A 24,633-nucleotide genomic window follows, 5' to 3' on the forward strand; every position below is an offset into this window, starting at 1 on the left:
TATGAAATATCCCACAATTTATTCAACCAGCTTTCTCTTACACATTTTCCCAGGCGTTCAAATAATCTTTGATCTTCCCGGGTTCTTTTCTTTTCAGGCCTTCATTTCATTCCTATGAGAATTTGTCGCTCCTTTCTCCAAGTTCCCAGGATATCTTTCTCATTGTAAATTGTCCCCTGTTGCAATTTTGTTTGTCTATTAATGAGTTGTTGCTGTAATCTAACAGGGCCATATGAATTCAGTGGTCTGTAAGAGGGCAAAGATAAAGAAACGGTATTGCTTGCTTTTTCATCTTGAAAATAAAATCATCATATACTAGCAACTACCACCTACTGTATATGCACCTTATAAATACAATACTACCATCTACCGTGTTCAAGGTTATTATAGTTAGTTTTGTGTTGAATCAGGGGAAGGAAATATATATCTAAATACTTTAAGTGTTATGTCGACCTAGTGAATCAACCCATTTAGATATTATTCAGTAATTAGGTACAGACGGGCAGATGGACGGTTACAGAGAAGTATGATTTCTTTGCGTCATAAACATACACTTGTTACTTTTCTATATTAACTGTAACTGCAACACTCGGTTAATGTTGTTTCTTCGAAACATCAGAACAGCTAATGTCATGATGGCACATAAATCAGAGAACAAAAGTATTGCATATTAGCTATACTGATATGCTACGGACAAGCAAATATTCATGAAGAGACAGAGAGACGTCTCATGAAATTTAGGTTTCCAAGACAAGCACTGGAGCACTTTTGGCCATTCAGCGGTCAAGGCAGTGAAAAAAAGGGAGTTGGAGTGGCTGGACAGCGTGATTAAAAGACCAAGAAAGCAAAGGAGACGAGGCAAAGATCTACAGGTGGAATTGAGGGAAAACTTCAAAGTTGCGTTAAGAAGTAACAGTTAGAGAGGTTAGACAGCAAGGTGGAAGAAAGGAAGCGGAAATGGAGGTACAGTAAAAGGATAAAAATTGGGTGCAGTTAGGGACCGAAGAGATGCTGCAAACATCCTTCAGTAACGTCTACAGCTCACCACGTGAGATGCAGTAACGGCACTACTCCCATACCCGTCATGGGGAGAAACAGAGAGAGAGAGAGAGAGAGAGAGAGAGAGAGAAACTATATCAAGAATACTATTGTCTTACAACCTGCTTCATGGTATTGATATCTGGCACATTTGAAAGCTCAGTTGGGCTTGAGGAGAGAGAGAGAGAGAGAGAGAGAGAGAGAGAGAGAGAGAGAGAGAGAGAGAGAATATAAAATGAATCCACTGCCCTACAATTTTTTCTTAACGGCTATCAATAACTGTTCTCTAGCCACTGATGATACCCATCCCTCACGCAACGAGCTGCTAACAATGTAAGCTCTTGTTCCATCCGAACTTCTTTTGTTTAGGCCAACTCCTGAAGCCTTCTGTTCTCAGAAGGGAATGTGATTGACTTCTTAGTATTCGAAACTGTTGAATATGTATGGAGTGGATAACGCTTCGGCGCTCTGTTATTGTTGTTGTTGTTGTTGTTGTTTATTGTTTCAATGTCATTGTTGCTCTTGTTGTTGCCGTAGTGTTGAAGAGATAACGCTATCACAGGAAACGTTGATTTCTACTACAAAGGCCTCCGCTGCTTTTCTCTCTTGGGGGAGATTATTCTGCTATTTTTTTTTTATTTTTCTTTCTTTCTTTTATTTTTCTAAAAAGAAAGGACCCTAGAGATTTTCTCGGATGTTTATGTTTGCTGTGACCACAGCCATTCAAAGCTTTGGAGCCCACCTGGCTGAATGCAAAGAGCCTTTTGGTTTGACGAGGTTCTTTCTTTTTCTAACTAAATAAAATGTCCCGTTTTTTAGATGAACCTCTTAATTTCTTAAGCTGATCTCTTACTTTAGAGCTATGTTTGAGTTAGCAATTACAAACATCCAAACACCATCTTTATTTAATCGTTACGAAAGCTGACGTAAAATAACAGAGCAAAGTGACTGTCAGTGGTACAGAAATTTTCCTAATACAATACCAAACTTTCCCATTAAACTGAGACACATCACGAAAAGTTTCTCTGTGGAAATGACAGAAGGTTATGAAGTGTGATTCTTGAGTTGACGATTCTAAAATAGTCTGAAGAAGCCCTGATGTTTCTTATTCCGAAGAACACTGAACACCGGTCTACATATTTCTTACCAATTCTAGTAAGCGATGACCAAAGTAACGTTAATAGGAAAGACAAAGAAAAGGGAAACTTTACTAACGTGCATGTATGTTTATTATTTTTCCATAGCCATAACATTTTGGATGATCAGAAGCTACTACCCCAACAAACTTTTTTTGGATATTGGGCGGTGAAAAGACTGACATCTCTAAATAAGGATGTGAGTGAAAAATTGATTTGTTAGCGATATTTTTATAAGTTTTTACTTCATTGTTGCCTTTTATCTTAGTCTCGTTAATTTTGTACCTTTTATTCATTTTTCATTTTTTTTTTTTTTTTTTAGAGTAATTTAAAGACAGGTTTGTATATAAAAAGGAAGATGTCAGCGAGAGTTTTTATAAGTTTTAATTTATTGTTGTCTTTATTGCATTGTCCTTGAAAGATTCTTTAGATTAAAGGGAAAGGCTTACATTTTAAAGTAAGAAATATCTAAACTGACTAGCATTTTTCTTTTTTACCCCTTTTGTGCTTTGAATGGTGACATATTTAGTACTTATGTAGGAAATAACGTTTCCAATGGTAGTTAAGAAAGAAAGAGAAAAGCGGGAAAGTCTCGCTAATATTGGAAAAAGCTACAGACTACGAATCAATACACTAGATTTCTAAGGTGTTTCAAAGCTAGTTAAAAAATGCAGTCTCAACATAATTATGAGAATAAGTGATTTTACCACCGAAATACCAATGAGCTACCTAAGGTAAGTTATTCTTACCAATGCAGCGTCTTACCTGTCTTCAATCTTACTGTGGAAGACTACCATAAACCCTTCAAAGAATGGGTGCTGACCTTCTCTTCCTCATCCTCACCGCCATCCTAGGTTAAGAGGTTCGTGAACTATTTCTATTATGCTTCCTTAACACATCCGGAGTGGTTAAAGGTATGGCTGAGGCTATTTCATGCCCGGCATGCCCTTGCAGTTGTCAACCTGTTCTCGGTGGTGGACTTAGACTCTGATTAAAAATGTCTACTTGCAAGACAGCAGTTGTCCTTTTAGTCACAGTATCTAAGGCCAATAGCCTTTCTTGAAGTTCCAGGCTAAATGGAGATTCAGAAGACATCTCGAGGATAACGACCTCCATTGCGAACACCGGCTAAGGTTTCCGAAAGGGTTGCAACACAGACACAACTCTTTAAGGAATCTTTGGAACGACTGCCTTAAATCAAGGAAACATTGCATAGAAATGTGATGTGGTATGTCGAGACATCTCCAAAGCCATTTCATAAATAGCATAATGGCCTTCAATATAAAGTTTAGCCACGAAATCTACCAATATTCATTAAAATGGACTATTTTAAATTACATAAAAGACAAAGAAGGTCCTATTATAAATACAAATGGCATCTTGACGACTATATCCAAATACCAAGTAGAATAACACAAGGTGGAATACTTTCCCCCGGGCTCATTGTAGTATACTGTAGTACATACAGTAGATAGCCTGGAAATTTCACATTACACGTTCACATAGCACATGCAGATGATATCAGTTTAATGTCAGTCTATTCCCATCGCTCAAAACGTAACGTGGCACTAAGGGAAGAGAGGGAAATTCAGAAAATAAATCATGGAAATTGAGAACAATAAAGAACAAATTTCACCCGCATTTAATTTCAAAGACTGACTCAGCGTCTCTTAGAATGACCAATGAAGAAATGAAGTTAAAAAATCAGTTCAAAATTCTTTAGCCATCCATAAAGACCACAGTTGTATCACAGTCACATAGGACATACACCAAGTAAACAAAGAAGGGAAAAATATTAAGATTTCAGAAATGGCACCGCAAAGTTAGAGCTCTTATACAGGACACTTTATAACAACTGCCTCTGAGCGCTGTAATGTGCCTTCATCACCAATGTCACAGATCAGTAGCAAGAAACTGTAAGCATTCGAAAAATAAAAAATTAATTGAACTTCATAACTGTAACCATGATCAAACGATTGGTGCTGAAGATATTCATAGACGTACAGAGCAACAAGTTTCTGGCTAAAATACAAATACCTCCAGAAATGGCAATAGAAAACAAAAATACTGACATAGTTTAAGAACCAGGACAGCCATACTGGAGAAGAGTGTCACTGTTTGTAACAACAGATGGACCGAAGCTAAGATGTTCTTTTGAAAATGAATATATATATATATATATATATATATATATATATATATATATATATATATATATATATATATATATATATATATAATTAGAAACAAAGAGAAAAATTGATAGTATAAACAGGATGATATCCAACAACGCTACATAAATAGGAAAAAGGTAAACTTGCCAAAAAAACATATTTAAAAAATTAGGATAAAGCAATTATATATAGGAAAGGAGGAATAACTACAATATTAACAAGCAACGCAACAAAGTGTGACTTGGCCTGATCCCCGCACCCATGCAATAAAAATCTTCCGTGACGGAGTTTAATGGTACGAATACAGTGGAGTTAATTCTCGTATGTAAATTATTTATATCTCATCAGTCAGCTGGGTATATTGGTGTCAGTAATTAACCATGAATATGATTGGTTTCGGCATCGCTGACATCACAGACTAGTATTTTACTAATGGCCAGTGTGTTTATATAACCGGAGATTGTCTCTATACACAATGCCTATGAGATGTCACTTTACAAATATGTAAGTAGTTCGATATACTGTTTTATTAATGATATCTTTAAATATATTACACTTCTTGGCATTCAGTTAAAAGTTTTGTTTGACTGTCTCTATCAACAGTCTATAAGAAATGTTGTTATACAAAATGCCACCAAGACTACAACCTATCGCTGGAAAAAGCTAGCATGGCTTCAAGAACATAATAAAATGTATAAAAATAGAACATAATAAAATGTATAAAATATGCAGAATTCAAATGAAAGCAGAGAGCTGATGGCTTAATTATGGAGCCCATGGACCCTGTTTATCCAAGGGGACCTTGTCCACGTTCTTCCTGTAGAAGCCTGGTAGAGACAGGGTACATTTCCAGTAGCTTTCTTACATATGCTTAAATTATTTTGCATAATTTTATTGCAAGAACGAAATTGGGTCCCATTTTCAAAATTGGCGAATAAGAGGTCAAATTGGGCTTGCTTCCAGAAATGCTAAAATCGTTCGATTCCAAGCCTGGAGAGTCCACTGGGTCAAAAATTAGGTCAATTTTACTTTTGAGTGAAGATGAACTCTCTCTCTCTCTCTCTCTCTCTCTCTCTCTCTCTCTCTCTCTCTCTCTCTCTCTCTCTCTGATTGAAATAGGAGAACATTATCTTAGAATGTGAACTGAATGGAAGGCACACTGGACAAAAGAAACGCCTGCCTCCTCCAGGGTTCTATAGGAGGGACGTGAGCAAGTTCACTTTGATAACCAAGGTCCCCAGGCTACGCAGTTAACCCCGTAAAGAGACACACTTTATAATACAGGGCCTTTAGGCTTCTGGGGAAGCACCAAGGGACCCCAATACCAGGGACCCAAGATTCTCGTCGGAATCCCCGGAGGATGGCCTCTGTTAATCAAATCAACATTGTTTAATTTTGGAAGAGGCACACAGCACAATTCCTGCTATTTTTGTATACATGTCACTTGGTTTTACCGTTTCTAATAACTTTCTTGCACGTATTCAAATATTTTGATCTTGTTATTGCAAGGACGAAATTACTGAGTCCTAATTTCAAAAATGACTTATAAGGAGTGAAATTGGATCTACTTCCAAAAATGTCAACATACTAGGTTTGTATTACTACATGCGGACTTTTAAATTTTAAACATTGGGGTGCTGAACTTCTATTGGTTAGTAGGTCTCATTCTCCGGCTGGTGGTCTGGGTAGCAGCGTGGGCATTCCTGGTGCTCCTTAGCACGCGTTCTATTCCGTGGCCTGCAGCAAAGGACGTGGGTAAGGGATTGATTCCCGTTTCTGGCCAATAGCCAGCATTGGTCAATTACCACATCTCTCTACGGGGGCCATGCTGTTTCCCATTACAAGGGCGCTGACTAGGTTCCAGCAGCCTTAGACACGTACGGAGATATTCTCCGCAGGATTCATAGGTGCTGTACCGCTGGCAATTATCTTCCTCATGGCCTTGACCTTATCCTCACATGTCTACTGCCACCTGAACCTAGTCAGCATCCTTGTAATGTGAAATAGCATGGCCCCCTAGAGAGATGTGGGAGTTGACCAACATAGCATACAAATTTAAATGTACCAAAAGGACATGTCAGGCCCTTAGCAATAACCACATAGGTCGCGTGACTATCACTCTACACAAGCAATTGCAAGCTCACCCCAACCAAGAGACAATATTTCAACACTTCACAGACGACCTCAATCGTAAACGAACACGAGAAGAATTATTAAAAAGCACAGAGATCGTGTCTAGAGAAGCCCGGTTCCACGGATTACAAATAGCAGAAGCTCTGAGTATAAATTAAGAACGTCCTGCATTTAATATACAGAGGAACATGGACTTCATCCTCCCTTCTTCAAGGAAACCTCAGGACATCCGTGAGAATCCGAAGGGAGGCACAAGTGACAGAACACCCCTAGACACGACTACCAGCAGCAAAATAAATCAAGACTATCAGCCAAAAACGGAAATCACGCCCTTGCCCACGTTCTTGGCTGCAAGCTGTAGACAAAGGATGCATCCTACGGAGCACCAGGAATTCCCATGCTGCCTCCCAGACCACCAGTGAGAGTATAAGACCTGCTGACCATTTGAAATTCAGCACCCCAATGACGTCATGCTTAAAATTTAAAACTCAGCATGTAGTAATAAAACCTTTGTATATTAATTTGTAATTTAGTCCTGAAGACTAGAGTAGAATAAGTAATTGAATAATTTTTCTTTATTTCTGAGAAGCTTGCCTGATTCAAAGTCTTTATAAAAAGATAGTATCTGCAAACAAAACCACCAGCTTCGATAGAAATATACATATATATATATATATATATATATATATATATATATATATATATATATATATATATATACATATATATATATATATATATATATATATATATATATATATATATATATATATATATATATATATATATATATATACATATATATACATATATATATATATATATATATATATATATATATATATATATATATATATATATATATACATATACACACATGCAAAATTTTTATTTCACAGCACTAATTTCATCGTCAAAGCCCACTGCTGCTATGACTTGATTAGTCAATCAGCCCAACTTCACTTTAGCCTAAAGGGGTCACTTATCGCGAGAGAGACATCTCAATCTCCACCTCACTCGAGGGGTAGCCTTGAGGCTCGTCTCCTTCACGTCTCGAGGACAGTAGTAGAGGATAAACTTCGATGACAAATCAGAAATCCTTTGCATATGGGAAAGCAATCAAGCCGTAACCTAGAAGTTGATATCTTCAAAGTTGAGATGAGTTGCAGAGATCTTTGTATTCAAGGAGCTGAAGTCTCCATATCTCTTTTAGAAAATATGAGCCAATCAAACTGAAGTAGAAAAATTGCTACTAGAACAAGGGCAAATAAAACTCTTGCTCACTTTTAATGGGTAAAGCAATAATTCACTCTTATGAATACATGGACACAAACAGTAATGGACGACTATTTTTAAAATGACAAATACGTTTTGCCAGTAAAGGAGTTATATACTGTATACCTTTTTTCGAATTAGCATTTATACCCTACCCCTTAATGTTACACAAACATATATACATACAAATATACATACATACAGATATATATATATATATATATATATATATATATATATATATATATATATATATATATATATATATATATATATATATATATATAGAATCAATCAATATATATATATATATATATATATATATATATATATATATATAGAATCAAGAGCACTTGTTTCAAAGAAATAATTTTCTAACTCACATCGGGATTGAACTCCGGTCTCTCAAATGAAAGGCCAGGGCGCCACCCATTGGACAATTGTGTGGGTTAGTTGGTAGCGCCCAGGCCCTTCATGTGAGAGACAGGGGTTCGATCACGATGTGAGTCAGAAATATATATATATATATATATATATATATATATATATATATATATATATATATATATATATATATATATATATATATATATATATATATATATATATATATATATATATGTGTAGATATATACTATATATATACATTTATATATATGTATGAATGTATTCATATGTATATATATTACAAACAGTAAATTAAGGATTCACTTTACTTGTGGAATAAAACTATATATTTTTAACTGATGCGAATTTACGGATAGAAACAAAACAGACTCTTAGGAATGAAAAAATACTTTACGTACTAAATTCTTGGAATAAAAAGCACCATACGGTTCCAAAATAGAAACCCCTTTCCCAAAATAGTCTAAAAAGATCAAAGAAGTAAAAAGTCAAACTTTCTAGGGAAAAAGAGATTAAAAATGAGAGAAAAATATGAGGAAAATAAAGTAAACAAAGGGGAAGGAACATACCAAAAGAGAGAGAAAGAGAGATAGGGAAAATTTCCACTGGTTCTTTTCAAAGATGATTGTTGGATTTTTCCCCTCTTGTCCCTTAATACCTTTTTCGGTTGCCTGAAACAGAACATAAATCACTCGCCTTCCCATACTGTCTTAAATGAACATTTTGAAGAATTTTTTGTCCTAAAATTCTTTTGTTTTAATAAATGAATATACACACACACACATATATATATATATATATATATATATATATATATATATATATATATATATATATATATATATATATATATATATATATATATATATATATATATATATATATTATATAATATATATATATATATATATATATATATATATATATATATATATATATATATATATATATATATATATGTATATATATGTATATATATATATATATATATATATATATATATATATATATATATATATATATATATATATATATATATATATATATATATATATATATATATATATATATATATATATATATATATATATATATAATATATATAAACATATATATATATATATATATATATATATATATATATATATATATATATATATACATAATGTTTTATACTCTTTTTCCCATTTAAAAGTTCGGGCATCAGAAGGATACAGACCTTTGTGGATCAGGTTGCTAGCTAAATGCCATTCTCATGAAACCACCAGATCAACTGGCATTAATTCACCGTTGGGTAGAATGATCGGGGGTAGGGTACCAACACTGACCCACGGGTTGCACCATTTAGCAACGGTATAATATATATATATATATATATATATATATATATATATATATATATATATATATATATATTATATATATTATATATATATTCATATATGTTCCATTATGTATATATGTATATATATATACATATATATATATATATATATATATAATATATATATATATATATATATATATATATATGTATATATATATATATATATATATATATATATATACATAATTTTTAAATGTGCGTGTGTGTTTCTATATTGCGTGTGTGTTTTCCCATTTAAAAATTCGGGCGAGACAAAAAAGAAGAAGAAAGGAAGCACACAAATGCAAGCCTTTTTGTGGACTTTATTCAGGTTTCATAGCCCAAATGCTGTAAAATGGTGGAATAAACCACTTATGATCTCCTGGCATTCATCTCATCCCACGTTGGGTAAAAATGATCGGGCATACATACACAACATTGACACACACATGTATTATATATTATATATATTTAGCAACGGTATAATATAAAATATATATATATATATATATATATATATATATATATATATATATATATATATATATATATATATATATATATATATTATATATATATATATATATATATATATATATATATATATATATATATATATATATATATATATATATATATATATATATATATATATATATATATATATATATATATATATATATATATATATATATATATATATATATATATATATATATTTATATATATATATATATATATATATATATTTATACATACATATATATGTTTATATATATATATATATATATATATTATATATATATATATATATATATATATATATAATATATATAGTATATATATATATATATATGGGTTATTATCAAAGGAGTGGTTAAAGAGTGACAAAAAATAAGGAAAATTAAAGGAGCGACATGACAAAAAGAGCGACAAAAAAATACAGAAAATCAAAGGAGTGACATGACAAAAGAGTGACAAAAAACAAGGAAAATCAAAGGAGTGACATGACAAAAGAGCGACAAAAAATACAGAAAATCAAAGGAGTGACATAAATCGAAAGAGTGATAAAAACTCAACAGATGATCTTCCAAGTACTATGAAACAAGTTGTTCGTCGTATCCGAAAAAGAACTTCCATTCATCAGATTTATCCCACAGATAGTTTAGGGATTACCAGAAAAAAAAACTTTTTATTGTTTGACACAAAAGATACTTACAGTTACACACAAACAGCCAACAGGAAAACGTGAGAATTATTGGATTTGGAACTGACGACAGTTTAAGGAAACTAGCTAACTCTGAGGTCTGGTTTCTTGATGGAACGTTTAAAACTTGCCCTCATCTTTTCGAAATAAATACATACCATTCACTACATATTTCATAGACAAACGTTTCCAGGTGTTATGCTTTACTGCCTGGAAAAACACAGGCAGTATATGCATCCCTGCTTGAATTATTAGTTTCAGTTGCAGAAACAAAGGAAATTGAGTTGAACCCTAAATTTATAATAGTTGATTTTGAGCTTGCAAGCATAAATGCTCTTCAACAAAAATTTCCAAATGCTAAGGTAACAGGGTGTTTTTGTTCCATCTTTGTCAAAACATATCGAAGTATCCAGAAGAACGGTCTTGTGAATATCTACAAAAATAATGATGTGGCCTCAAGTATAAAAAAGTTGTCTGTCCTCGCATTTTTACCTCCAGGGGAAATTAGCGATGCATTTTTATATTTATCAAGCTGTGCTCCATATAACGTTGGAACAATGTACAAGTATTTTTGAGATACGCTCGCGCTGGGAAGACCCATTGCTGAAAGGCGAAGAGGACGACCAGGACGACTCCAGCAGCGTCACCCACCAAGGTTTCCTCACACTGTATGGAATATTCATCATCTACAGGCATACAATCTTCCAAGAACTAATAATAATTTAGAAGCCTGGCACAGAAGCTTTGAAACGGTGGTGGAACGTTACCACATGGGAGTATTTTTAATGATTAAAGAGTTTTTAAAAGAAGAACATCGAACACACCAAGCGCGGCTGATTGCTGGAAATAACCAGTTAAAAACGAAAAAGAACAAATCCAAAGGGAACAGGGACTTTCTACTGTTATAGCTCGATATGGAACTGCCTCTCTTGACGATTACCTAAGGGGGGTTGCATACAATCTTCATTTTAATGCAGCCACGGTCGATGATCCTAATATTAGTGATGGCGAGGTTACTAGAGATGAAAATTAAAGATTAAATATTTTTCTAAGATTTAAAAAAATAGTTTATTATGTTAGTGCAGTTATTGAATTTTTATGTCATGTCCAGTTAATAAAATTTCGCTTATTTGTTTCTCTTTGTCTAATTGTCCCATCTCTACCACCACTCTGTCAGTCCTTTGAAATGTAACTCCTTTGATATGTCACACATTTGAAAAGTGACAAATTATATACTCCTTTGATATATCATATATTTGATAAATATATATATATATATATATATATATATATATATATATATATATATATATATATATATACATATATATATATATATATATGTATATACATATATATAGATATATATGTATAAGTAATATTGGTTAGAGTTGAAAAAATCAGAGAATGTAATATATTCCTCCTATTTTGCGACTTTTATCAAAATTGGAAGATGATAACATTCTCTCTCTCTCTCTCTCTCTCTCTCTCTCTCTCTCTCTCTCTCTCTCTCTCTCTCTCTCTCTCTCTCTCTCTCTGATGAAGTCAGTTATATATAGATTTTACTTCGTGTCAAGTAATTGTTTAAGTTTTTTAATGATAGCAGTTTCTTTTTGTAATGAATATTACCATTTTAGCTGTTTTTAGCTTTCCTGAATTATGGAATGCTCTAAACATCCGAGGTTTTCAAGTAACCAAACTCAAGCTCCGTGTTCCAGTTATTTCATTTTTTCTTTAACACATGCATAGAGAAGTAATTAGCTCTCAACAAATGCTCAGAAACACGCCAAACCTTCCTTATCCGCATCTCGCAAATCTCTTACCATCATAATAGATTTTTACATAATATTAATATAAAAAAATCTATATTTACCACTCGAAGCGTACAGTCTTAAAAAGAACCTCATCCCCTCTAAGTGTTTCTGAGAAAATGAACTTCAAGGAAAAAGATGCAAATGGGTTTGCTTGAAATGCAAAATGCGCCTGATGGAGAGCTTATATTGAAAAGCCGGTGAATTCTAATGATGGAAGGAAGGCGTTGTTGAGCAATGCACGAACTGCTGGCTTTTCTTATTAACTCGAAAAGGTCTGCCAAAAGGTGGTGAAAGATTGATGAAGGCGTGGGTAGACGATTTCATGAAAAATCATGGAAAAGGGCAATTATTTGATTAGGATGGAGAAAAATGGATAAAAGCAGAGAAGGATGTTTGGGACAGATGTCAAGCAGAGAGGTTATGGTTGAGATATGGGACAGAACAGATAACGGCAACGCTAAACCTTAAAGAGAAAAAGAAATCCACAAAGGTGTCTGGTTTTAATGTTCATAATGTAAAAGAAAACTTAACCATTTTTATAAAAGTTACTTGAAAGTTTCATACTTCAGGAATGAATTCTGAATATGTTCAAGTTGGAATAGAAACAGATAAATGTCAAAATATTCTACAATTACCGATTGTAATAAATACTAATACTGTAAAATAAAACAGGTAGTATAATTAGTTAAACTAAAAAATTTGGTGGGACATAAGTAGTATATTTTTACTATGAGGGTTTCGTGCTTTTGAAAAGAAAGTTAATGGCAATTCTGAGAGTAAAATATTAGGAAATTGCTAAAAAAGTATAAATACTTGCTCCAAAAATAATTTACACTTTCTGTAGTATACTATATATGTTCTGATAAATCACAGAAACACCACCAATGTCCTTTTCAAGAAAATCAAATGAGTTCCGACACAACTTTTAATTTTCGGTCGCTTGGAAAATTACAAAATCATCTGAATTGTAATAAATTTGGAATATAAAGCAAAATCGGTCAGAGTTTGGCAATTACTACCTCAAAGCTCACTTTTGGAATAATGGTGTGAAAGTGCGTGCAATATTTACATCAAAGAACATTCTTTAGGATTCCTATGGATACTGCAGTTTTACCTATTTGTTCCTGCGGTGGAAGAACTTTGCAAAAGAAAATGATTCTGTCGGAAAGAACGAATTCAGTGATTAAAAACGAAAATGAAAATGGACCCTCGAGGTTTTTCCGAGTTTGCAGAGTTTCCTGTCCTTCTGTGTTGTAAGAAATTTCAATAAAGGGTCACTTGACAGGTATTTGGCCTGCAGGGTCTATCTGAGTCAGCAAAAAGGAGAAAAGTGTTGGAGCGATTTCGAAAGTAAAACAGTTTGCTGAACCAAACTGAAAGTGAAAAATATATCCTGGGATTTTGTGTGGTTTTTCTTATCGGATTTTGTTTAGCTGTCAGGTCTATTTAACAATATAATTGTTTGAGTAATGATATTCTTCGTTCTATTCTGAAGCACTATAGGGGAGTGGATTGTGCAAGGCATAATTGAACCGCAAGAAATTTGCAGTAGAGGACACTCAAACTTTTCAGTCAATTTACCTACTCAAAAGTATTTGAAAATTACCGGAATAACGATCACTTTATCGACAGTTATCAATTAAGATTGACATTCCAAACATTTCCATATAATCCTAGGTGCAATAATGACATTATGATTCTGGGTAATTTCATGTAAAGCTTCAAGGCTAAAACACACAGCAAGAGAGCTTTACAGAAAGAAAAAATAAGACAAGTGAAGAGTACGGTGGAACTTGTAATTAATTCACGTGGACAGAGATGAGCCACTTCGCCGGCCTTTAATAAATAAACAGGCTTCTATTAAATTTCCCTTACCAGATGTGTATCCTAATTGCAACTTTTCTCCAGACCTGATATGTGCTCTTGTAAATTTACAAAGTCTACGTAATGATGTACAGTGGATGGTTTGAATATTTGAACAGTCCTTTGTTTTGCATTTTGTCGACGCTAATTTCAGTCCAATCTTCACTCCACTCTCCTCTTCTTTTATCTACTAATAAGAGTTCTGATCTCTTCATTTGATAATGTTCGTTTCATTTCTTCTTCGTCTTAGTCTTCTCTCTCAGTTATTATTCTTATTATTTCTTATTTTCTCATGTATACTTTAACTGTCCATATACTCATCTCTCTCTCTCTCTCTCTCCATATATATATATATATATATATATATATATATATATATATATATATATATATATATATATATATATATATATTGCAACTTCACATTCTCTTCTATTTGAGTTATTATTATAATTAGTCCTTGTTCTCCTTATATGCGTCAACTTTTCATATGCTTCCTCCTCTCTCTCTCTCTCTCTCTCTCTCTCTCTCTCTCTCTCTCTCTCTCTCTCTCTCTCTCTGTTTTAATTTTGCAACCTCATCCTCTCTCGTCCTTACCCAAAATTTTAGCGGCCAAAGTTACGCGTGCACATCAAGCACCTCAAAAGCAGACAATCTTGAAGATGACGAGCATTAAACAAGATAATAGCGTCCTCGGTAGCTTCCCGCAGCTTATTTTCATCCCTTTCATGACAACATTTTGGGAATTATCGTACCATTTGTGGAAGTTTCGGTTTTTGGCACCGTACGTTATAAAGCGAAAAATGCTTTGAATATTAAAGATTCCATTAAATATCCTTCGTTAGATAGAATAGCGTTGTTATATAACAAAGCAAAGATTCCTGTGAAAGTTGGAAATGAGATTAAATGTCTTATTCTTGCGAAAAATTCTTTGGGAATATTTCTGAAAAATTATATGCTGGAAAGATGTCTTTATAGATTCCACCGTGTTTTCAGTATCCTAATAGACAGCACAAAGAAGGACGCTAAAATCCATGAGAATATGAGCAAGCGCCTTTTTTTTTTGCCCATATTTTATTTCTTTTTCCTCAAACGCGGAGAGCATGAAAATTCTCGGAGAAAAAGAGGAAAAGCAAAGGGGTGAAAGAGTTCGAGTCCATTGCCGAAGGGAGGGAAGGATCCGCCTCTTAAAAGAGAGTTTTTAAGAATCAATGGGAACATGTGCGGGGAGACCATTTTAAACTCGGAGGTAAAATGGGAGAGAGCAACAGTCCTCCTAACTGACCAATCCGGGGAATTTTATACTCGATAAACAAATTCTGCAGAGATCTTCTCAAGATATATGTGCATGTTCGTATAACTGTTCCGATACTTATGTTATGGTCACGTCTGAGTAGCTGCTCGGAAAATCTGTCGCAATATATATATTATGGGCACATATTTCCAAGTAAATAGTGAATGCAAAAATAAGAAGAAAGTTAACATAAACGTATTACAACGGTAAGTGATTAATATTAGTCCGCTTTAATCATATATATTATTTTCATATCTACAATATATAGGCCTAATAAATAAAATCACTCGGTAAGCAAAGTATCGGGAGAGAAAGGCCAATAGACGGACAGGAAAACAAAAATGACTGACAGCCAAACAAAAGACAGACAGACAGACAGAAGGACAGACAGACAGATAGACAGAAAACAAAAACGACAGACACAAAGGAAAACAAAAGACACACTCACAGGAAGACAAAAGGCAGATAAACATACAAACAGAAGGACGGAAAAGGAAAACAAAGAGACAGACAGACAGACAGAAGGACGGACGGACAGGAAAACAAAAACGACAGACAGACACACACACACACAGGAAAACAAAAGACAGGCAGACAGACAAACAGAAGGACGGACGAAACGGACAGGAAAACGACAGACAGACAGACAGAAGGACGGACGGACGGACGGACAGGAAAACAAAAACGACAGACAGACAAATAGACAGGAAAACAAAAAGACAGACAGGCAAACAGAAGGACGGACGGACGGACGGACGGACAGACAGGAAAACAAAAACGAAAGACAGACAGAAAGACAGACAGACAGAAGAACGGACGGACGGACGGACGATACGGACGGACGGACAGGAAAACAAAAACGACAGACAGACAGAAACACACACACAGGAAAACAAAAACAAGACAGACAGACACACACACACAACAAAAAGGCAGACAGACAAACAGAAGGACGGACGGACAGGAAAACAAAAACGATAGACAGACAGACAGACAGACAGATAGACAGAAGGACGGACGGACGGACGGACGGACGGACAGGAAAACAAAAACGACAGACAGAAAGGAAAACAAAAGACGCACACATACACAGGAAAACAAAAGCGACAGACAGACAGACAGAGAGCCAGAAGAGAGACTGATGAATGCTTCTCGTAAATGATCCCCCTCAGAGATTTCCTTTCCTGAACGAAAGGATGTAGTAATTGGAAACCAGTCTTGTTACTTCCTCTATGACAATCCCTCTCCCGCATTTTTCCTTTTCTTGTAAAGGAAAACTCTGATAACGGGAAATGGATGCCGATTGAAATAATCCCTTTCTTTTCAATTAGAATGGTGATGGATGATTGTGGATGTAAGGAGAAACGAAGTGAAAAAGTAGTGCGTTGGCCAATGTCCCTCATAATGATCATTATTATACTAAAGACCCTTTTTTTTCTTGCTCAGCAGCAGTGCTATATAATATCTCAATATATTACGAAACCTCTCTGGTATCGGTTGTTTTAAACTGTTATACAGAAAATCGTCAGTGGTGAAGGTAAGAACGAAATCAAAAGAAACTGAAAGATCCAAAATCATGGTATTACAGTTCATGAAATTACAAGAACCTGGAGAAAAATAAAAGCAAAGCTGTGGAATTTTCTTCAGAAGCTCAAAGTGAACCTTTCAAATTATAAACCAGAGTGATTCATGGCTTCGGTTTGGGCCCAACGGAATCCAAATATGGTTTCCAGACAACCGCACAGGGAAAGGATTATCTGGATGCGTTTCTCTTGTTGTCCAAGAGCCGTAACGAGTTCCAGGTAAGTGAAACCCCCAAAGTATTATAAAGGTCTCGGTGCAAACGGTTAAAAATGGGGTCCAATTAGTTTTCGCCCGTCTATAACAAAAGGTGGCCTTTTCTGATACAAGCTTACGTGTCTTGCTTTATAAAATGTACAGCGGAAAGCTGAACAGTCTTACATCAAAGACGAATACAAATAGTGATTTCTTGATAAGCAATGATTGGTTGAAGTAGTTACCTCAACACTGCTCGGTATTCAATTAAATATTTTTTTCTACTATAAAGTAAGAGAGAAAAACATTGTTTTTGTAAGTCATATATAATGAATTTCTGATTTAAAAAGATTATTGATTATTGCTCTGGCACAAAGAACTTTAATTTCTCAAAACATCTGTCGCTCTACAAAGCATTTATCAAAGAGTCATTATTGCGTTTTTTCCTTCAATTCGCTGCCAATGCATGCATAAATGAGATAAATTTGGAGTACTAAATAACGAAAATCAGATTGGTTTAAATGGCAATGCATTTCAAAGTGAACCTATGTCGTATTGATGAAATCATTTTTAGCCTTTAATCCCGTCATCAAATACGAATATTTCTGTTGATATTGTTTTTTAGATATTCTGATATATGTCATTCTAAATTATCTTTGTCATCTCAGAAAGTGTGATAGTATACCGTGTCCTTAGAACTGCAAAACCTAACCATGAGATAGTCAACGATCTTTTTTTATTTATCGTTTGATGAAGGTGAGAATCTTTCTGGAGACACCTTACTTCACGATCTGGTTTCCTGATATCTGTGGTTCTCCTCCTTTTAATTCGAGATGAGGGTACAAACTGCCCCAACGCCAACTAAAAATTTGATTATTACAATTTCCTTAGAATTATTACACAAACCATTAGCGTCGTCGTCTGAAGCCGTTATACTGCGTTGTTTGAAATGTGACGTATACAAGTTAGGTTATTTGGGTGCTTGCCTCTGTTTGGTCTTTAACTGTCTATATTTCCCAATGTGTGTGTGTGTGTGTATTAATTGGAAACATTTTCTGATTGACCGAACTAGAAATGTTTTCAGGTTGGACCCATGAGAAAGGTTTTCAGGTTGGCCCATGAAAAGGTTTTCAGGTTGGCCCATGAGAAAGGTTTTCAGGTTGGCCATGAGAAAGGTTTTCAGGTTGGCCCCATGAGAAAGGTTTTCAGGTTGGCCCCATGAGAAAGGTTTTCAGGTTGGCCCCATGGGAAAGGTATTCAGGTTGGCCCCATGAGAAAGGTTTTCAGGTTGGCCCCATGAGAAAGATTTTCAGGTTGGCCCCCTAAGAAAGGTTTTCAGGTTGGCCCCATGAGAAAGGTTTTCAGGTTGGCCCCATGAGAAAGGTTTTCAGGTTGGCCCCATGAGAAAGGTTTTCAGGTTGGTCGAACGAGAAACCTTTTCAGGTTGACAGAACAAGAAAGGTTTTCAGGTTGACTGAAGAAGAAAGGTTTTCAGGTTGACTGAACAAGAAAGATTTTCAGGTTGGCCCCATGAGAAAGGTTAGCAGGTGGATGTCCCCTTGAGAAAGATTTTCAGGTCGGCCCTATGAGAAACGTTATCAGGTTAGCCCATGAGAAAAGTTTTCAGGTTGGCTCATGAGAAAGGTTCTCAGGTTGGCCCCATGAGAAAAGTTTTCAGGTTGGTCAAACGAGAAACCTTTTCAGGTTGACTGAACAAGAAAGGTTTTCAGGTTGACTGAACAAGAAAAGTTTTCAGGTTGGCCCCATGAGAAAGGTTTTCAGGTTGGCCCCATGAGAAAGGTTTTCAGGTTGGCCATGAGAAAGGTTTTCAGGTTGGCCCATGAGAAAGGTTTTCAGGTTGGCCCCATGACAAAAGGTTTTCAGGTTGGTCGAACGAGAAACCTTTTCAGGTTGACTGAACAAGAAAGGTTTTCAGGTTGACTGAACAAGAAAGGTTTTCAAGTTGACTGAACAAGAAAGGTTTTCAGGTTGAGAAAGGTTTCAGGTTGGCCATGAGAAAGGTTTTCAGGTTGGCTGATGAGAAAGGTTTTCAGGTTGGCCCCATGACAAAAAAGGTTTTCAGGTTGGTTGACGAACAAGAAAGGTTTTCAGGTTTTCAGGTTTTGACTGAACAAGAAAGGTTTTCAGGTTGACTGAACAAGAAATGTTTTCAGGTTTTCAGGTTGACTGAACAAGAAAAGGTTTTCAGGTTGACTGAGAAAGATTTTCAGGTTGGTCGAAAAGTTTTGAACAAGAAAGGTTGACTGAACAAGAAAGATTTTCAGGTTGGAACAAGAAAGATTTTCAGGTTGGCCCCATGAGAAAGGTTTTCAGGTTGGCCCATAAGAAAAGTTTTCAGGTTGGCCCCATGAGAAAGGTTTTCAGGTTGGCCCCATGAGAAAGGTTTTCAGGTTGGCCCCATGAGAAAGGTTTTCAGGTTGGCCCCATGAGAAAGGTTTTCAGGTTGGCCCCATGAGAAAGGTTTTCAGGTTGGCCCCATGAGAAAGGTTTTCAGGTTGGCCCCATGAGAAATGTTTTCAGGTTGGTCGAACGAGAAACCTTTTCAGGTTGACAGAACAAGAAAGGTTTTCAGGTTGACTGAAGAAGAAAGGTTTTCAGGTTGACTGAACAAGAAAGGTTTTCAGGTTGACTGAACAAGAAAGGTTTTCAGGTTGGCCCCATGAGAAAGGTTAGCAGGTTGGCCCCATGAGAAAGATTTTCAGGTTGGCCCTATGAGAAATTTGTCAGGTTGGCCCATAAGAAAAGTTTTCAGGTTGGCTCATGAGAAAGGTTCTCAGATTGGCCCCATGAGAAAGGTTTTCATGTTGGCCCCATGAGAAAGATTTTCAGGTTGGTCGAACGAGAAACCTTTTCAGGTTGACTGAACAAGAAAGGTTTTCAGGTTGACTGAACAAGAAAGGTTTTCAGGTTGACTGAACAAGAAAGGGTTTTCAGGTTGGCCGAATGAGAAACCTTTTCAGGTTGACTGAACAAGAAACGTTTTCAGGTTGGCTTCACGGGAAACGTTTTCTGGTTGGCCGAACGAGAAATATTTTTTGTGCAATGTATCTTGGAACATTTGCTGCTCTGGTTCAAGGTTGTTCGGTGACTATAGAGATAATCCTCACATTTAATTTCCAGTTGAAATGGGTAATTTCTAAATGCTTTTATAACTGAAATGTATTTTTGCATATATTAATTTATATCAATTACATAAGACGGGTTATAAGCATAAATAGCTCTGTTATCTACCGAAACTAATTTTAATATAATAGAAGCCATAGTACCTTATTTCATTAACGATTCCTCTTACTTATACGTAGTACCAGCACACTATCCACTTTTAAGAATTCGGAACGTCAGAACACTACACACGAAAACACAAAAAACACATATGTATTAATCTCTATCTCTCTCTCTCTCTCTCTCTTTCTATATATATATATATATATATATATATATATATATATATATATATATATATATATATATATATATATATATATATATATATATATATATATAGTATATATAACTAGACAATGCCATTCTGTGCATTAACTGTTTCAAAATTATAACGGTATGAGAAGTATTCTTCGATTAACTGATAACATTTAATAGATAAATGTTTAAGGAATGACATAGTCATTGATAGCCAAAGTTTTAAATAATGATATAAAAGATTAACTGTAACATCCTCAATAATAATAAAATATTAATCATTAATAATAATGATATAATAATAATAATAATAATAATAATAATAATAATAATAATAATAATAATAATAATAATAATAATAATAATAATAAAGACAAATGCTGTTCCAACGGCATTTAGCCTGTAGAGAGTCTTCTCTATTCTTCTTATCATATTCTTCTCGTCTGCAGGTAGGTGGTATAATAAACCACCTGCCTGCAGACGTGATGAATATAATAAGAAGAACAAAGAAGAATCTCTACAAACTAAATGCCGTTGAAATAGCAATTGTTTTTAATAACACTGTCCTAAAAGAGGGACTCCTTCTGAATAATAATAATAATAATAATAATAATAATAATAATAATAATAATAATAATAATAATAATAATAATAATAATAATAATTACATTAGAAATGGCAATATAATTAAGAGAACAAAACCACGATTTATGATAAGAGTAACAATGTTAACAGTAATCATTATTTTCGTGCATACCAAGTTTATGGGGATGTGTACATGATGCTTTGATGAATATATTATAGCGAAAAATTTAAAAATTCTTTTCCCAATTTAAAGGTTAGGCATGTTCAATTGACGCTATAAATAGCTGATGCAATTTCAGTTAAAGAAGTGTCTGGGCCGCTTGAAAATTTTTTTTTTTTTTTAAACAGAACGCGCTTCTACTGATCATTAGTCTGAAGAAAGATTGAGTCCACACTTACCTCTCTATAGATGAAGGAATTGAAGACCATGAGGCTAAGGAATGGTACCAAGTACATTACAAACAGGTACATCCACATGATGTATATTTGAATATAATGATCGTTTTGTCTCAGGGCTGACGGCACGACGATCACGATCTCTTCCATGTTGTCTAGTCTACACACCTGGTCGGAGAGAGAGAGAGAGAGAAGACATATTTGAGTCATTTACTCTAAACACTTGTTCAAAGGAGGAGGAAAGTTTGAAAACGTCAAATGACATTAAACAAAACGTTGCTGGCCTCTCTGTCGTCATGAGTCATATACTCTACGCGTTTGTTCAAGAAAAAGAAACGTTTGAGAAATTCATGATTATGGCACGGCGAAACGTTGTCAGCCTCTGTTGGCACAAGTCATCTATTGAAAAGAGAAAAAACGTTTGAAAAAGTCACGTGACACTAAGCACACTGTTACCATACCACAGTCCCTGTCGACCTGAGTCACCTACTCTACGCAGCTAGATATTGTGTTAAACTTTTCCATAATCCCTGTCACTGTTTCAAAATGGAAGAAACATTCGAGAAAGTCATATGACACTAAGCAAAACGTTTCTGATCTCAGCATCTGTATGAGGAGTCTATTCTGCGCACCTGTTCAAAAGACAAGAAAGGTTTGGGAAAGTCATCATGAGATATTAAAGAAAACGATGCCAGGTATATTGTCGCCGAAGGTTATCTCATCTGCGCACCTGCTCAAAAGTAAGACAAAAATAAATAAATAACAAAAAAAAGAAGTTCGAGGAAAACATCGTCTCAAAACATTTCACATGACAGTAAACCAAACGTTGTCATTCTCACTGTCAGCATGAATCAGGAAACGACGAAGCAGTTATAAGGAGTTTCAATTTACAAAATCGAAAAATATTAACATTTAAATACATAGATTATTTGTAAAATGTACATGATAAAATATTTGTCAACCCGAATGGTACGATAAAATTATATTTGTTTCTTGGTAAAGTTAAATCAATTTTGATTAAATTCTAATTGTAATACCATTAAAAATGTAAAATATTGTATATTTTCTCTAATAAAAGATTTAAAAAATCGATGAGGGGAGCTTTCCTAATAAAAACACGTAAAGAACAAAAAAAAAAAAAAGGCTTGACCATCTGGCGGGAAATTAAATGAAAATTGAATTTCCGAACAATAATTATGCGATTATGACATGAAAGACATTCAAAGGCCACAGGCCAAATGGATAATAAATATCCAACGTTCCGAATATTTCAATGGCTTGTGTTTTCGAATATTTTAAAAAATATCAGAGAAATTTTTCCTTCTTTATAATTAGACTCTCAGCTGCTTTTATACTTCTTGATCTCGCAAGAAAACAGTTGACATTATTGAAAGAAGCAGCACACTTTAGAAAATATGAAATATACTATATATATATATATATATATATATATATATATATATATATATATATATATATATATATATATATGTGTGTGTGTGTGTGTGTGTGTGTGTTTGTGTATGTGTATATATATATGTATATATTATATATATATGTATGTATGTATGTATATATAGACAGGTATATATATGTGTGTATGTGCATATATACATAAATCCAAGTATTTACATACATACACACACATACAGTATGTATATGTATATATATATATATATATATATATATATATATATACATATATTATATATATATATATATATATATATATATATGTATATGTGTGTGTGTGTGTGTGTGTGCGTGTGTACGTAAGTGTATATATATTGTGTGTATATACATACTACTATATAGGGTGAAACAGGAGTTTATGCCAATATTTTGGAAATGAAAGAAAAAGTCGTTCTGGTCAGAAAATACTTTATAAATATTTGCATTTTAAGGCTTCGTTTGTCGGTGAGGCGAATTTTTAAACTAATCGTTTATCATGCTGTTCTCGCGCAAGTAAGATGGCGTACGGGATATCAGAGAAGTCAGGAATATGGGGAGGGCGATGGAGCTGATTAGTTAACTTGTTACTCTGAGCAGTGTCTCTTTTCCGCCAAGATAAATGAGCGTGTCCGAGTGACAAGTGTCAAATTCCTGATTCATTTTGAGTGCAAGAAACTGGAGACATTGCCGTACCTTTCCAGTAATGTAGAGTATGCAGATTTGATATTATTTATGGGTTTTTCAACAATTCAGTTTCTAGATTAGGCAGTTGTGAACTTCATTGTTATAAAAAAAACAAGTAAAAAATGCGTCGAAGTTTTTTCGGAGCAATCGAGTTTTCTGCACAGCGTATAACGCTGTACGAAACTCCCAGGCTCAGCAACGACCGGGCAGCGCTCAGTTGCTCCCCTTAAGCGGTCTAGTGAAGGTGCGTCGGCGACGCCTCCGGAAAGCGCTGCCAGACGCACGATCCATGGCTAACCTTAACCTTAAATAAGATAAAAACTACTAAGGTTAGAGGGCTGCAATTAGGTATGTTTGATGATTGGAGGGTGGATGATCAACATACCAATTTGCAGCCTTCCAGCCTTAGTAGTTTTTTAAGATTTGAGGGCGGACAGAAAACGTGCTGACGGACAGACAAAGCCATTGCAACAGTTTTCTTTTACAGAAAACTAAAAAGGGAAATCAACTATTAGGCCGATGTGAATAAAATACCTCAAAATCAAATGCATTCTTTAGATAGTGAACAAAGGGGATAAAATGCATGTATCATAG

At 34.5% G+C, this 24,633-nt stretch overlaps 1 protein-coding gene across 2 annotated transcripts in view; it reads right to left on the bottom strand.

Annotated features, from left to right (window-relative positions):
- Nucleotides 1-24,633, bottom strand: part of LOC136832721 (FMRFamide receptor-like) — a 108,498-nt gene that overhangs the window by 3,212 nt on the left and 80,653 nt on the right. For both annotated transcript variants that reach the window (XM_067094238.1, XM_067094228.1), the window contains exon 4: nucleotides 21,907-22,071. In XM_067094238.1, coding sequence (XP_066950339.1) covers nucleotides 21,907-22,071 — 165 coding nt within the window. The remainder of the gene's footprint in view (nucleotides 1-21,906; nucleotides 22,072-24,633) is intronic.

This window comes from Macrobrachium rosenbergii, chromosome 4, assembly GCF_040412425.1.
Source record: "Macrobrachium rosenbergii isolate ZJJX-2024 chromosome 4, ASM4041242v1, whole genome shotgun sequence".
NCBI lineage: Eukaryota > Metazoa > Arthropoda > Malacostraca > Decapoda > Palaemonidae > Macrobrachium > Macrobrachium rosenbergii.